Genomic DNA, 17,256 nt, shown 5'->3' on the forward strand with positions numbered 1-17,256 from the left:
AATAGTAAATAGTAAATCATCATATTAGCATACATAACTTACCATCAACTTGTAAATGTATGTGACTCTCACTAATTATATTCATTATGTTCATTACTCTCATTTCTCATCGATAATCTCAAATGGATTAATATTTATTTATGATAACTCTTTGTATTTCTCAATGTTATCCAATAATAAATAGTGACATTTCACACAATAATATATAAACTTAAAACAATTAAAAAAAAATGAGAAAATCTCTATGCTCTCTTTTCTCGTCTCTTTTTATTTATTTAGTTTAACATTTATGTTTCTTGCTTGTTGTTATTGTACAACGTACTTTCTATTGTTGTGTTATTATTATTGATAATTTACTATGGCCTGTTGTTTTGTATACATTAACCTATCATGTTGTATTTTAATGTCTTCATTGGAATATTGAATTTGTGTGATAATTATTTTTACTTTATGCACTTTTAGTCAATTTTATAATTAAAGATATAATATTTTTACTAGGAAGATATATGTAATTTCTATCGAAACAATGATAAATTTTACGATACAAAATTTATATGAATTATCTTGAGATAAACGTGCAACGCACGTTTCTAAATCTAGTTATTATTATAAGTGGAAGCTTCAACATTCAATGTTGAATTACCGTTTTGCCCCTACATTCAATCATAATATTATGAAATATTTAATTAGTTAAATATTAAGTAGCTAATCATATTTATATAATTATATTATACTAAATACTCAAAGTGAAAAGGTGTTAAATTAATATAATTCATTTTTTTAAAAAAAACTATGCATTAATTATCTTAGTTATTCTTAATAGGTTAAGAATCTGAAAGTTTATTTTGAGTGGTGCAATAATATGGATTAAATTCAAATGCATGTATAATCTAATATTTCAAAATCAATGCATTATATTCGTTAATTAATTTGAAAAAATAGATAAGTAATTTGAAAAGTTATCTTTCATCTATAATGATAGAAGACGTTGCAGTATAAAATGTATTTAATTTGAATAGTCATTTCCTAAAGTTATTTAAAAGCTAACATATAATGCAATGAAGTCATAGAGATTTGGAAGAGTTACCTGGCATAACAATTTTATGCGTTAAAAAAGTTTAAGGAAAACGCAAGCCACCCTGATTAGAAAATGAATCTATTCACCTATATATTTATTGTTATTATAAAGCACAATCTTATCAAAAAATGATATGAGATGAAGTTGAAAGGATCATTCTTGATCCATGTGTTTTATCGGGATTCGGGAGAGTCAGGTAAGGCCCAGAGGGTTCAGTCAAACCCTCTGTGGTTTATACATATGGTTTAAATAACTTTTTTTTTATTTATATATAGTAGATGTTAAACATTCATGTGTTTAGTTCTTTATATTTTGAATCCTCTTTTAGTGAAAATCTTAGTTCTGCCACTGTTTTATTTAATATGTTTTTAAACTGTTGATTCTATTATTAATGTCTAAAAATCATATTTTATGTGTTTAGTTTTGTACTAAATGACTCATGGTTCATGTTGACTATTTGTTGCAGTTTAGTAATTTTTTACACATAGATTTATGCTCGATATTTGAAGTGTCGGAAATCATAACATGAATCAATCCTTGCTTGGATACACGTGCAATGCACCTAGCCAGAAATTAAGGATAAATATGAGCTATTTCAGATAGTTTAAGGGTTTTTTGACCCTTTTCTGTTTAGTTTATGTGGCAGTGGAACCCTATTGGCATGCAATGTGACATCCATATGTCATCCACATGGCACTTAACAACTTCTGTTAATAAGAAGGATACTTTTGACCCAATAGTATAACGGGAAGGGTACTTTTGACCCAATAGTATGACGGGAAGGGTAGTTTTGAGCCGAATATAGTTTAAGGGTAATACTACAAAAAAAGAGTCATTTTGTGAAGGTTTTTTTTATCGATTTGTGGAAGTTTTTGATCCACACAAAATTAATTGAGGCGGTTTTAGAAACTGCCCCAATTACAAATGCCACAAGCATATTTGTGACGGTTTAATAGAACCTTCATTACGTCCATCACAAAATGAATTTCCAATTTGTGGTGGTTCTTAAAATCAATTTGTAGTAATTCGTAACCCCTTAAAAATGATTTTAGAACTTCAATAACTACACTCTACAAATGGTTTATAACCAACACAATATAGTCTCAATATCTTATTTAATTTTTTTGAAATAGTTTTTACCATTTTATATTTTTATTTTTTAAACCTCCCTAGGAGCTCCCACTCCTTTTGCTCCCCTGGTGACTCGAACTCGCAGCCCAACTCCTACCCCTTTAACTTGGCTTCGAATCACGTTTATGCCCTACGTGTATTTTGTCATGTAGGACTCATGTGTTTATTCATTTAAAATTAGACAGTTAAAGTGTCTGTTTGTGCATTATGAAAGTTGGAGGTCAAAGTTAAAATTTGAAACTAAGTTTATGGTCCAATATATGTATTATGTCAAAACTAAATGCACAACTTAATTATATTCAGATTTTAACATCTTAATCTTATTAAAAATAAATAATACCTAAATCATCTCAAATGATTTCTCATTTTAAAGTCAAAACGTGGTACTAGTACCTTATGGTGAAGGTTGTTATTTTTTAATCTTACCTAGTCTTGTATGACTGAACATCCAACACCCACTTCTTTGAAATATTCATCTCATGGATATGTATTAAACTTTACCAACCTAGTGCTTATTATCATATAATTGTCATCATATAAAGTTACCTTTTACTTTAGTGTGTGTGTATATATATATATATATATATATATATATATATATATATATACACACAAACACATCATAAAACCTCAATAAATTTTTTATTTTGACCATTCAATTACATATTATAGGAGTAACATCTTTATCTATTATTTCATTTTCTTGAAAGAATGAACCTAAATATCTAAATTGTTGTACCTTGATACCGCAATTCAATTTACAACTTAATTTGCTCTTCTCGTTCTAATTAAACATGCAATGCATATAATCAGTTGTATTTCTACTTTTCATGATTACCTTGTTTTCTAAAAATGTTTTCTATATTTCAAATATTTTGATTTATTTCCTATTTGTACAAGTGTAACAAATTGTAATGAATTGTGACTATTTACAAAGCTTCACAATTTGATGTAATTTGCAGAGGTTATCACAAACCTCCACAATAAATCCCCTACAAATTATAATAAATTGCGGCATTCACAAAACTTCACCAATTGGTGCAATTTGCTGAGGTTATCATAAGCCTTCACAATAAAACCGTCACAGAATAAATTATATCGCATGGGTTAAAATAAACGCTACAAAATGATTTTATAGTGGATTTTTTTAAAATCGCCACAAATAAACCTATGCAAATTAGCCTATTTTTATAGTGTAATATGAGCTATTTCGAATAGTTTAAGGATATTTTTGAGCTTTTTCCGAATCTAAAATTCTCAATTCTCTCCCTAACTAAAAATAATCAAATATACAATTAACAACTGAATAACAATTCAACAAAATAAAACAGTATACAAATCTAAGAAATCACATATGATCACTACAATTCAAAAAGAATAATTAAAACTAAACCCTAACTTATAACAATGAAGGACGGACAGTTGGGGTTTGTCGCCGATGGGGTAGCAGCTGAGGTTTGCCGGCGATGGAGTGAGAAGGGAGAGAACAGAGAGAAGAGAGAAAAGAAAGAGAGAGAACGGAAATTCGGGGAAAAACTTGTCATTACTGCAACATAATTAAATGAAAAGCGATGGATATCGTCTCTTTGTCCGTCGCTTTTTTAAAAATATTTGACCTACATTTTGACCAAAAAGCGATGGACTAAACGACAATGTGTGTCGTTTATTAAAATATTGAACATATATTTTTGACCAATAAGAGACAAACTTAAAGATGTCGTCCGTCTCTATAGTAAAAAAATAATTAAAAAAAATATGTATTAAAAGCTACGGACAACGTGGTTAACTTTTTAATTTATATTTAATTATTTTTCATAAAAGCGACGGACGGCATTGCTATGTATATTGAATAAATGACTATTAATTATATATATATTTAGTGTAAATTTCCAAAAAAAAAGCGACGGACTAAGAGATGTCGTCCGTCGCTTTTTGTACAATAATTTTATGAATAATTATTTTTATTAAAAAGTGACGGACATCGTGATAAATGACGTCGATTTTTGGAGCGACGACGTTCGTAATTTTCTGTCCGTTGTTTTTTCGCTGTTTTGCATTTACAACAAGCATGACAATATTCTCCCTTTAGGCACCAAAACTGTCAAGATTGATGATTCTGGGCTCTCCGTGACTCTAGAATATGGCACAAAACGATAAACAGGGACTTCTCAGGGGAACAAAAAGGTATATGACACCTGAATCTGTGAGGGAAACATAAGTTGTAAAATATTCTAAAACATGTTTTTGCCTCTTTATTTGAGAATCACCTCCAGGCATTATGAGAGATAATTTGTTATTTCAAGCAACTATTATGAAGATAAATACTCAAATGTCAACAAAGCATATTCTTAAACTATAAGGTGATTGCATTCAAAATAGAAAGACGGTTCTCATTCAAGAAAATGAATATCAACATCAATTCATTGTAAAACCAAAAAGGGGAATAGATTTATCAAGATTTGTAATGATTTTATATGGTTAACTATGATAATGAACAACTCGAATATTGAAACGGCCACAAATTCCCTTATTATTGTATTTTGCCATCTTATACGAATCTGGTGGTTGTCGAGAAAACATTGTTCAACATTTCTTCATTTTCTTCGAATATCACGGCTTCGCCCTTCAACACATTTATTTGTATCCTGTCTTTTGTGGTAAAATAATCCCCAAAGAAAGTGTCGATTGTTCCATCCTACACAAAATCCACAAGGTGAAATTCATTGAAAGAGAATAAGAAAATGAGAAAAGAACATAGAGATTATAAATGTACTTTGAGAATCGTTGCACAAGGTTGTGGATGCAATTATAATCAACTCAACATCATTGATAAGAGTTCTCATCATCAAAAATCCTTGTTGCACATGAATTCCACCAAAGAGATATATCCCTCAAACCTACATATAATGGGAAATGCATATCAATTTCTAGTATTTAAAAACAATCCTGGGCAAGGGCGCATTTCAACTTTGCAACCCTTATCCCTTTTACGATAGATATAAAGGGTAAATCTGACCTCTTTTTCTCACTTTCAAAGAAATACAGTCCAATGTCTTCTTTACTCGGGCAATGATTATCGAATAAACTTGGCCAGATATCTCCACGTGGAACTAGTTCCAGTTTAAGAGTATCGGGCAATAGCATAGAGAACTCATACACTTTACCACTAACTTTGCTAGGAGGATGAGCGTGAAGTATCCCAGGTGCAAGTTCTAAAGCACCTAAGATGTCAAAACTTCCCCTAAAATGAAATTTTAAAAAAAGACTAATTATTATAGAGAAGCGAAGTTTAGTGGTGATTCTTCTAAGTAAAAAAAAAATCTTCAATATATATATAGTCTATAAAATGATTAAATGAGAACTTCTCTGCTTTTTGACACATAGCAAAAGCATATCCGAGTTTCAAGCACACAAAAAGATCCATAAAGCAATTTATTAGACATAAAAACATAAGGAAAAAGTTTCATATAAAGCTAAATGGTGTTTTTGACTCTAAATCTCATTAAGTTAGAAAAAAGTGTATGGTTCACATATAACTTACTCAACTACAATTTCTTGTTACCATGAGATGGTTCATGTTCCATAATACAATGATATAGAGTGGAAGCAACTTCAAAGTCCTGAAGGAATTTATACATAATAGGTATCAAGTTCACTACCATCTCATTAAACATTACATATTTAGAGTATCATAATGTCATGACTCGTAACTACGTATAAGCAGAACTCATTTTCATAGTTAGACATATATCTATAGTCCCTATTAAATCTTTTAGTGATACTAATCGCATTCTTTGGTAACCATTAATTCTATGAGCAACCTAGCAAAGATGGGTCAACCGGTAGATATCTTGTTTTTCCGGTCCGTACCTCCTTTTCCCAGTTAATATGTTGCCTCCGAGGAAACTTACCCTGTCAAGTCTTTGTAGAGGCATGTGACTTGGATCCCTTAAGACACTCATTTTCTAGTTCATAAAGTGAAAGCATTACCCCCTTGCGAATATTACAATTTTCACAACGCCAATCTACTGGTGCATCTTCCCAATAGCCCACAACACAATATCTGAAAGGAATAGAAAAAAAAATTAGAACGAGATTATGACTATGTATGCATAAAAGATGCACACAATATTTAAAAGAATTGAATGCCACAACATGCTAATGAAAGAATAGATTATACTAGTATTTGCATTAGAACTAGTTCTACCCATATGCCTGTAATAGGAACTGACAACCTACGTATAAACGCTACTACTAATCAAACACTCATAGCAGGAGCTAGAAACCTACAACCTATGACTCTTAAGCCTTTATAAATAAATTACCCTTTGAAACCTAAATAAAAAAAATAAGTGTATCATTTAGGTAGAACCCAATGTCTAATACTATTAGCTTTCAACAGTGCCAGAAAGATTAGACAACTCGAAGATGTCCTTACTCTCCCTAAAAGGTAATATTACTTCAATTTAGTCTCTTAATTCTATTACACTTCTTATTCCTATTTAAAATACCAAAAAAAGGGGACAAAGTTGGTAATCTAACTAGCAATTTTCTTTGAGAGAAATAGCCCTTTATGTGAATAGATCAGTTTTTCCCTTGGAAATGGCAAGTCAGTCAAAACAAAAGGAATTTAGAATTGGGAATGTTAAAAGTTTTTAAATAACACATACACACGCACCGGTGATAAAGAAAGTACAAGCATATTTCTTATTGAGACAATTTTGCTTATGAAGTAACATTTCTTATATTTTGGGTATAGTTAGGGACTTGTATCACGTGTGATTTAGAAGTTCCATAAATATCATGCTCATGTCATGTTTCATTTTGTAAAATTCTTAGTGTAGCCTCGCATGACTCTTTTATGACGGCATTGTTTTTTTATTTTAACTTTTCACTAAATGAATTAGTAAATACTTTATGAGAAGCTTTATCTTTCTCTTCTATGTACCTATCATGTTCACAATTGGTATTAGAGAACTATGATTTGTTGTTAGTTCATATATACAATTGAGAGACTATACATACATTTAAGAAATTATCTATTTGTTCCAATTCCCATTAAATTTCATATTTGTCAAATAAGCAAGTGATGTGCAGGAAATGAAACGCTTGTGCAATGATGATATTGCCCATTGGGTAAGATTATGAAGTGTTTGTTAGTAAGGAATGAGACTCAAGAATGAAATTGAAAGTTTAATTAGGGGCCTGTTGTCAAGGAGGAGACATACACTGGCTTAGTCCACTAGTGATATGTTCGTTTTTGGGCCTACGCCCACATGAATTTATAATGTGTCACTATGGTGTCTATATATACATCTTGTGAAACTTTTTATGTGTAGATATTTACTTCTACTCTGGTGTTTCATATTATCCTTCATTTTAAGTGTTTAACACTCCTTTACTTGTATTTTATAATCAATAGTGTCTCAACGAACTTAAACAAGCTAAATATCCAGTTATATCCATCCTTTCAAAAGCTATTCAATAGAGTATTAATCTAAATTACTTTACACCTCTTTAAACATTTTAATTAGATAATAATCTATCGATTTGAACAATAAGGATATTTTGCAATAAATTCAATTTGATGAAATGATAATTTGTCATTTTTTTTTATAATATACAATTTTTTCATATATCCTTTAATTTCAACTCTAAACTAGAAAAAGACATTTTTAAAAATGCTACACAAAAGTAAAGTTTTAACCCCCCCGGTCCCCCAAAAAACATATCAATCCTTTCAGACATTTGTAGGTAGAGAAGAAAAAGCCATAAAAATAAAAATGACTATAGAATCGCAAAAACATTAGTTACGGAAAATAGAAACATTAGTTGTTTTACCATGTTGAGCTGATGAATGTTGTTTGGTTCCTTTTGCATCGGAGAATGACTGTTCATTTGAGTTCCACGGCGGCACACCGGCAAATAGAGAAAAAAATGTCCCAAACAATCCTGCTCAACACTCAATTTGTATGTTTTACTATTATTTTCTACTTACAGTTTACCTGTTACATGTGAATTTGAAATATTCAAATATAATTTATTTTACCAGATTTTCTCAACTAGATAATGCTTAGTGGAGTATCAGATTTTGAAAACAATTTGGTCAATGAAAAATTAATGCTGAAATTAAGACACAGAAAAATGTAATCATTTTTCTATATTTGTTAAAAGTGAAAAAATTAAATAAAAATTGATTTTTTGAAATATTAAACAAATATAAATAAGGTGAAAATATAATAAACTTGAGGCACTATCGTTGTGGGTCTCAAAAAATAATATAAAAGATGACTCATATTTTGGCATTTTAGCTCTAAATATGAGAAATTTATGTATTCAGTATGTTACTCCCTCCGTTCCATTTTATATGACATCATTTTCTTTTTGATCCGTTTCAAAAAGAATGTCATTTTTTCTTAAATGATAATTATTTAAAGGTATAATTACTCTTTTGTCCCTGGTGATCTCACTTAATTTTAAAGATAGTATTCAAATACATTTATGAGAAGAGAGAAAAATGTATTTACTTTTTGATTTTTTTGAAGCGCAATTTAGTAAACATTTCAAAGTTCTCAATTATTTTTTGAACTCCGTATCCGATTAAATATTATCACATAAAACAAGACGAAGGGAATAGTATATAATTGTTGATTTATATGATTAATAAGTCAAAGTCAAAATTTCATTGTGAGGAAAAAGTTAGGGTGTGTTTGGTTAAAGGAAAATATACTTTTATTTTATTTATTAAAATTGCATATGCATAATTGGTCAAATCAATGATTTCATGAAATGGTCCTCGTATATCTGTAAGAATTATTATTAATTATTTTTTATTTATGCCTCAAGTTTACTTGTAACTCAAGTAATATCATTAATAATAACTCAAGTCAGTTGTACTTATATTAGAGATTCTTTTACTAATTTAGTTTAATTAATTATATTTTGAAATTTAAAATTTTATTATTAATATCTTATTGTAGTTGTTAATTGATAAAATTAATATTTTTTTAATTATTTTTTGTTATAATAAATAAGTAAAAAAATAAATTATTTTCATTATATAAATCAAAGGAGTAATTAAATTGGTTTCAAATTAGATTTAGGGAAAACAAAAAAAATGATAAAAAGGAGGAAAGAGTAAAGTAACAAAGAGGAATTTAGGGATTGCACTTCAAAAAAAAGTTTCTTTATATTTCTTATCTTTGTAACTTCTACTTTTAGGACTCATTTAAACATAAAAAAAATTATTTATGAAATAATTTTTATTTTATTTGAAAATAGATTTTTACCATGAAAATTTGAAACAAAACATTTTCTTTCTGAAGGTATATTTTAAATTTGGAACTATGTTAGTCTAATATGTTGTTCTCCTCATTTTTTTACTTTTAAAGTTTTAGATAAGTATAATATAAATATTATTTTGAATATTTTTTTGAAAAGATAAAACATAACTCTATTTTTCAACTTTAACTCCATATATTTCAAATACAATAAAAATATATATGAATTCTATAGTCAAATGCCTAATAATAATAATCATAACCATTCTTTCTATGTCGATAACATCTAAGTATTTAATGTGTAGTGCAATAATAAGTATTTCATTTTACATTCAATTGTATTTATATTAGAGATTCATTTTACTAATTTAGTTTTATTAATCAATTTTGAAATTTGAAATTTTATTATTAATATTATATTATGTAGTATTTTATGATAATACTAATAATAATTATTTTAAAAATATTATTAAAATAAATAAGCATAAAGATAAATTATTTTTATTATACAAACAGAAGGAGTAATTAAATTTGTTTCAAATTAGATTTAGAGAAAACAAAAAAAAATGAGAGAAAAAACAAAGGCCAGCCAGGAAAATAAAGCATGAGTCCCACGCATAGAGGATATAATATCAATGAAATAATTTCCTCGTACGATTATTATTAGTTGTGCCTCATACATAATAGAGAATTTCGTTGTTCCATGATAGAACTTGCTATCTTTTAGTTTGTGCTGCACCCATGTCGACACAACATGGGTGTAGTGTGAGTGTTCAATCTGTGTTCAATTTGATCAACCAGTTTTGAATTTTTTTTACTAAAATTGATCGAGAAAGTATGGACGATTTTAATAATTATAATACAAAAGTCATATTTATTTTAAAAATAAAAATAAAAACTATTTACGAAGAAATTAAGAAGTTTGGGTCCATCAAGTTGACTGAAAATATATGATAAATTTGTTACTAGGAGTAGATACAATTAGAGAGTTTGTGAGTGATATTATCAAATTTGATTTACAATATAATCTCAAAAAATTAGTCTTAATTTTATTTTTTTTCATTTACAATTCTTTCTTTTTGTTTCTTATATTTTCACACAAAAATGAAATAAGAATAAGAGCCTTAAATGATGATAAGAAAATAGATTTTTAGGGGAGATATTTAAAATTCAAATTATTCGTTAAATCAAAGAAGTAAAAAAATAATTCATGTGTGAGAAGAATCAAAAATACCCGTAAACTAAAAATAAACATAAACTTCGCTAGAAGGATCTAACATGCCTAATAAAAGATTTTTTTTCATAAAAAATAAATTAAAATATTATATAGGAAAATAAAAACGAAATTGAATTAAATTAATCCCTAAAGGAATAAAAAAACACGTGAGAAGAATAGTGTAGAAGGAAAAATTAGGAAACAAATTAAAATAGAAATTTGGTAAGTGAAATCATTCTTTTATCTTTTTAAGAAACTGTAAGAATCCATTTAGGTATAGGAAAGGGAATATGATAACATATATAAATTACTCTCTAATGTATTCTTATAATAAAATATATTACTTACAAACATACTTCATATTCAGTTTTTAATTTTCAATTTTCAATTTTCAATGGCGGGGTTATTGTGGAAGAGGGGCACAACTCTAGGTCAAGGTGGATTCGCTGTTGTCTCGTTAGCTTCTACGTCTAACGCACTATTTCGTGGTGTTACTCTTCCATCTCTCATCGCCCTCAAATCATGCAACTACAATGCTTCTCAATCATTGAAAGAAGAAGTTGAAATCCTCCGAATGTTCAAACATTCTCCTCACATTGTTCACTGTTTCGGAGCTAATGTCTCTTTTGAAGATAACGTCAATCTTTACAACTTATTACTCGAGTATGCTTCCGGAGGAAGCCTTGCTGATCGTCTTCAGAACTGCAATTCACTGTCGGAGTTTGAAGTTAAGAAACACACAAAGAATGTACTTATAGGGCTCAGTTGTATACACAATAAAGGAATTATTCACTGCGATATCAAACCTGGAAATATTCTCCTTGTAGGCGGGGACAAAACTGCCAAGATTGCTGATTTCGGGCTCTCCATGACCTTGGAACAGGGCATGAATCAAAAACAGGGAATTATCAGGGGAACAGAAAGGTATATGGCACCTGAGTCCGTGATTAACACTGAGTATACCCCAAAAGTTGATATTTGGGCTCTTGGTTGTACTGTCTATGAGCTGATTACGGGGACACCGCTATGGGAAGACGCAGATGGTGATGATGTGTTGCACAAAATCGAGTTTGAGGAACCAAAGTTTCAGAATCCAAAGTTGTCAACTGAGGCTAGAAATTTTCTGGAAAAATGTCTTGTGAAGAATCCGAGCACGCGTTGGACTGCAGACATGCTCTTGAACCATACATTTCTGCAGAATTTATCCAAAGTAGCCAACACAGCGAAGACAAGGAAGAAGAAAATTGATTCAATGTCCTTTCTACACCAACCAATCCAGAAGATAACATTCAAGATCGGCCATCATAAATTCTCGAGGCAATTGCTGGATCAAAAGCCCCTTCTAGACAAACCAATCAAGAAGATAACAATCAAGACCGGCAATCATAAATTCGTGAGGTACTTGACAGATCTGAAGAAAGTAGAGAATGAAACTTGTGGAAGGGTATTGAGTACTGACAATAGATAGATACATGATAAAAAATTATTTGTATATATATAGAGAAGTATGTATGGGTTTGATCCCTCTTTAGGATTTCTATTTGGGGTATGTAGGCAACGTGTGACGAAGATGATCTCACGTGCAGCCCCTTATTAGTTTAATAAAAAAAAAGTTGTATAGTTGATCAACATTCTTTATAAAGAAAGGCGAGTTATTATATCTGTGTTGCAAACTTGAGCTTGTTATTATGATTGAATTGATAGGTTAGAAATCTATGGTTTCCTTATTATTATGACTCATCTGTTGTGTTTTTCCATATTTGTGCCCTCTCTTTTGTCACCAATTAAAAACAATGTTTTACCTGTCAAGTACTATTGGTTTTGGAGAATGTTATCTCCACTCGTGAGAATTTTATAGTCATGCTCAAACTCTAAGCTTGAAGCCTCCCATTGTGATCATCTCTAGTACAAACGTTCAAATATAAATTCATCAGCATCACTCCTCTTATTTGTGCGCTTTTCCCTGGAAAAAAATGGAAATTGATTGCCATAGAGATGGTCAATCTATATTTTTTGATTGAAACAGCTAAGTAAATTGTGAGATGCATCAGAAGTTTGCCACTAATATGAACAAATTCACTACCTGTTGCTTGGCTAAGGCCATGAGATCAGCAGAATTGAACTGTTTATTACCACAGCTGACCGTTTGCTTGTACTTTGCTAGATAATCACTATAAGCACTGAACAGAAAAGTTGTGACAGTAACATATTGAGAATTGTAAGGTGAATCAGACCCCCTGATTATAAATTAGACATTTGGCAGTCCACCTACTTGTAAAACCAGATGAATAAGTATATACATAATCAATTGGATCCCAGGCAGAATACCAAATTCATTTTGGTAAACAGGTTTACTCCACTGGATATTCTTGTAAGAAAATTGTTTTGCAATGAAGCTGAAGAGCAAGTACTCCAAAGTCCAAATGAAAGAGCTACTCACTCCACTTTGAAAATTTCAATGGAAGAATTTGGCTATACAAGTCTGATTCCATCTTATTTGCAGTCACTCTTATTCCCAAATTGAAGCAGAAAATAATTGAATTTTGGTTTCCATCGGAGTTACCGAGTCAGTAGATTTTTCATCTCTGAGAAGGTTGCAAAGTACCTAATGACTTGAATAACAATATTATGATGTCAACATATACGCGTCAACAGTTATCTGATTGACCCGCAGGTAAACACAGAGGTAAGAAGAAGAGTTGAAATTTCGTGCAAAAACTCATAGCAAAGCTAAGCATAAGTTACAATACATCAATTTTACAGAGAATTTGAGAGGGCAGAAACGTGCCTCTACTTTTCAACAAAAGACTGGATTTTTCTCAACCATCCAATCGCTTCAATCCTATCCTTATTCATCATAAATTCATGAAGGAATGCAGAAAATTCATCACCTATGCCTCTTGCCTTTAGGAATTCGTTTAGGCCATCTCGGAAGCCACTGTTCAAATCCCTGAAAGTAAAAGCACAAAGAAGTATAAAAAACTCAGGAGCAAGAATAAGAAACTGCAACTAAATAATGAACATATACAGTATGTCAAAAATGAATAGGTAGACAATATCCAGAGAAAGCTTGTGACTCCTTTTATTTTATTCTGTAAAGAAGAGTATGGCGTGTTATAAGGATGATCTGATTTACTATAGTTGATCACCATCCTCAAACATGAAAGGGATCATGTTTACGGCCTTCCCCACAGAAACTTAACAAAAAAAGAACTTCAATGAGAAAAAAGAAAAATTCAGCTCCTTATCTTTTCTCTTATTTTGGGGAATTTTACTCTTTAAATAGGTGAAATAGATTAGTGCAAGTATAATGCATACACAATAATAATAAAGTAAGAAGACGTCTCATACTTAACATTGGGGCCCATATAAGGCTGAGCTAGAGAACCGTCACTTCTAAGTAAGTAAACTTTCTGAATTTCCAAGGAATTTGGCCAGGATGAACAGACGAACTCCAAGTAATCACTACCTTCACCCTTCCATATGTCAACTAGCACGCTTATGTGAAGCCGCACATCCTCCCCTAAATTCTCATCATTTCCTTTTGGAATGGTAATTGCTCCATCAATCATTGTTGCCTCGATTTTGATATGTTCATCCTCGCCAAATTTTCTCCTCAAGGTAACCCACTGCTCTCCTGGCCGATCTTCCACCATAAATGTATTAAACTTTGTAACAGGCTGGAGAAAGCCAACATACAGTGTGAGAAATAACAGGGATGCAAATATCACCATTAAGTTGAACATTAAAAAGGGCTTAAAAGAAATAACAAAGCTATCTTACAGTTTCTTGCCCAAATGCAGAAAGGCAGGTAAGCTAATAGAGATTTTAATAGCATAAATAAGCACTGCATAATAACAAAAGAAAATTGGTTGACAAGGAATATATCCTTTCTCTTTGGATAGAATAAACCAAAGGATGGAAAAGAATTGAATCTGCAGTCTATATATACTGAAAGAACTGTTCACTTCATTGTAAACAATTCAACTATACGAGTCGACAGCCACACCATAAAAAACACTTGTCAGTTGTAAAAATTTATTTCTCCTATAACTGTATCTGCATTGTAACGAAATATACCCAAGCACACGGATGTATGAAACAGCATAGACACATTAAAGATATGCACATGCCTGAAGACATTCAAACACATAAATAGACAAGCATACAGAACCAAACGCACACCATCTAAAGATAAAGCTACCTCTAGTGACCAAATGATAAGTTCATTTGTAAACCAATTGGCTTAATTTGAAAGAAAGTTTATACAGGTGTCTAGTCCCTGAATTGATCATACAGCTTCATTTAGGTTCTATTGGCCTCCAAAATGTCCAATGGCATAAACTTAAGATGATGGCTTCAGGCACAGGGTTTCAAATAGAAAGAGTGATTCAGAAAATCATTACCTTTTGAACCACTCTCGAGGGTTTCTCTCCCATGATATCCACAAAAAGAAAAAATATAAATATGTGTTTTCAGTATTTCCTTTGCCTATGTTGAGAATATCATTAAATAATAAAAGTGTGTTTTCTCTAATAGCTTAAACTTTTTGATGACATGCCCACACACTTCAACATGGTATCAGAGCAGGCAGAGGTCCTAAGATCAAACCTCACCGCCACCCAAAATAAAAAAGAATTTCCACGTACTTGGCCATGAAAAAGAATCAGGCCTGCAAGTGAGGGGGTGTCATTGGTAGTTAATGAAATAGGTGGACTCCTTATAAGGTTTGGACAATCCTCCTCCTGTTGAGCTAGCTTTTGGGGTATGAGTTAGGCCTAAGACCTAATTTAACATGGTATTAGAGCAGGGCTCATCTCACCCAATGTTAGACCAAAAAAAAAATCCAAAAATTGTCCATGCACCAGATGCTAAGCACTAGGTGTAAGGTAGGTCAAAAAATGCCCAAAAATTACCCATGAACCAAATACTAAGCAGTGGGCGTGAGGTGGTCAAAAATGTCCAAAAATTTGCCCACGCACCAGATGTTAAGCACTGGGCGTAAGGTAAGGTGTTAAAGCAAAAAGTCCCGCATTGATAGTTAATAAGATGGGTGGACTCCTTATAAGGTTTGAGGAATCCTCCTTCACTTGAACTAACATTTGGGATGTGAGTTATCATAAGACCTAATTTAACAGCCTACATAAGACTGAGATATAATCCTTCATCAGCCCCTAAAGATTCGCATTTCATTAGCTCATTTTTTACCACCTCATCACATTAGGGGTTCATTCAAGCAAACCAAACTAGCTTACCAGGTAGCACGGACTAATTCAACTTATTCATTACAACACCATGAAGTAAAGCTCAAATCGAGCCAAGAAGAGTTTCAAACTGGCCTTGAGCCATAATTAACTAGCTTGGTTGAAGTTGAACCTATCAAGTGCTCGGCAAAAAATTATATTATTTATACATGGTTAAAATAATTTTATATGTATATATAGTAGATGTCGAACCCCTTCGACTAATTCATGTGCCTATTTCTACAGATTTTGAACCCCATTATTGAAAATTCTGACTCCACCTTTGATCAAGTGTACCACAATATCCGAAATTTTTTTATTCTTGATAATGAATATTCAATAGTGATATATGATACAATGGACAGTTCTATGAATCAAAATCTCGAGTTGGAGCCATTGCTGGGAAAAGCCAAAAAGTGAATGTTTTATTGCAGTAGTAGCATTTATAAGCCTACATTCATCCCAAACTAGTCGGGGTCAGCTTTATTGATACCTTTATATCCATTTCGCTGCATTCGGACCAATACCATTCATAACAATAACTACGACTCAATAATTTGCCTTAAGAAAAGTTAAAAATTTCACACTTATTCCCACACTCTGCTACAATCTCCAACCAAACTTAAACACCTAATAATGTAAATGTTCTCCGAAAAATTAAAATACTTAGCCTCAATTTCCGGGAAAAAAACAGTAAAATCAGTAAACGCTGAGCAGTCATAACTCGGTGACTCGAAAATAAAGTAGAGAGGGGGAAATTCATTGTCTTCCCAAAATAGACAAATTGCATAGTTCGTTGAAGATTTACCGGGTGGGGAGGGGCGTAATCCAACTGATACTCGATTTCATTGCGAAGTATTCTGAGTATGTTTGATTCAAATGGTGATTTTTGGATTGCCTGCGATGCGTGACTCCTGGTAAATTGGAAGATGTGCTTGCTGGAATTGAGAGAGGATTGTTGGCCGTGAGAATATAGAATGCCACAAGACGAGAAAAGTGATCTACGAGATGCTCGAAGAAATGCCGCCATGAACAGGACTGTAACTGAGAATTTGAAGGGGTTTTTGAGGGGTTTAGGCTACTTAGATGGAATTAAGAGGATGAATTTCATATTTTCTAGGTATTTACACAAAGCCTCCTATCTAGTTTGATGGAATTACACTTTTCTCCTCATAGATTATAAAGTTGTATACTAAGACCTTTCAAGTTATTTTTATTGAGAAAATATCCAAACTCTTAAACCTTGTGATATTGTCTTAACCCGTTTGGCCATACATTTCTCAAATAATATTGGAAAAAAAATTTGGC

The 17,256-nt window shown here is 31.3% G+C and overlaps 2 protein-coding genes and 1 long non-coding RNA gene across 3 annotated transcripts; 1 reads left to right on the forward strand and 2 right to left on the reverse strand.

The window, feature by feature from the left end:
- Positions 1–4,614: 4,614 nt before the first annotated feature.
- LOC107022427 lies at positions 4,615–5,687 on the reverse strand. Its single transcript, XR_003579015.1, has 3 exons — positions 5,226–5,687; positions 4,983–5,106; positions 4,615–4,904 (listed from the first exon to the last, which is right to left on the reverse strand). It is a non-coding gene; the product is annotated as an uncharacterized LOC107022427 (long non-coding RNA).
- A 5,307-nt stretch (positions 5,688–10,994) lies between these two features.
- LOC107021708 (mitogen-activated protein kinase kinase kinase 18-like) lies at positions 10,995–12,499 on the forward strand. The gene has a single exon (XM_015222413.2). It carries the CDS (start codon positions 11,100–11,102, stop codon positions 12,171–12,173), a length of 1,074 nt encoding a protein of 357 aa, XP_015077899.1. The 5' UTR covers positions 10,995–11,099; the 3' UTR covers positions 12,174–12,499.
- Positions 12,500–13,287: 788 nt separating this feature from the next.
- LOC107021709 (uncharacterized protein At2g39795, mitochondrial) lies at positions 13,288–17,050 on the reverse strand. Its single transcript, XM_015222414.2, has 3 exons — positions 16,757–17,050; positions 14,057–14,385; positions 13,288–13,655 (listed from the first exon to the last, which is right to left on the reverse strand). The coding sequence occupies exons 1-3, from the start codon at positions 16,976–16,978 to the stop codon at positions 13,496–13,498; spliced, it is 711 nt and encodes a 236-aa protein (XP_015077900.1). The 5' UTR covers positions 16,979–17,050; the 3' UTR covers positions 13,288–13,495.
- Between the last annotated feature and the right edge of the window lie 206 nt (positions 17,051–17,256).

The sequence above is a fragment of the Solanum pennellii genome, chromosome 6 (assembly GCF_001406875.1).
Source record: "Solanum pennellii chromosome 6, SPENNV200".
NCBI lineage: Eukaryota > Viridiplantae > Streptophyta > Magnoliopsida > Solanales > Solanaceae > Solanum > Solanum pennellii.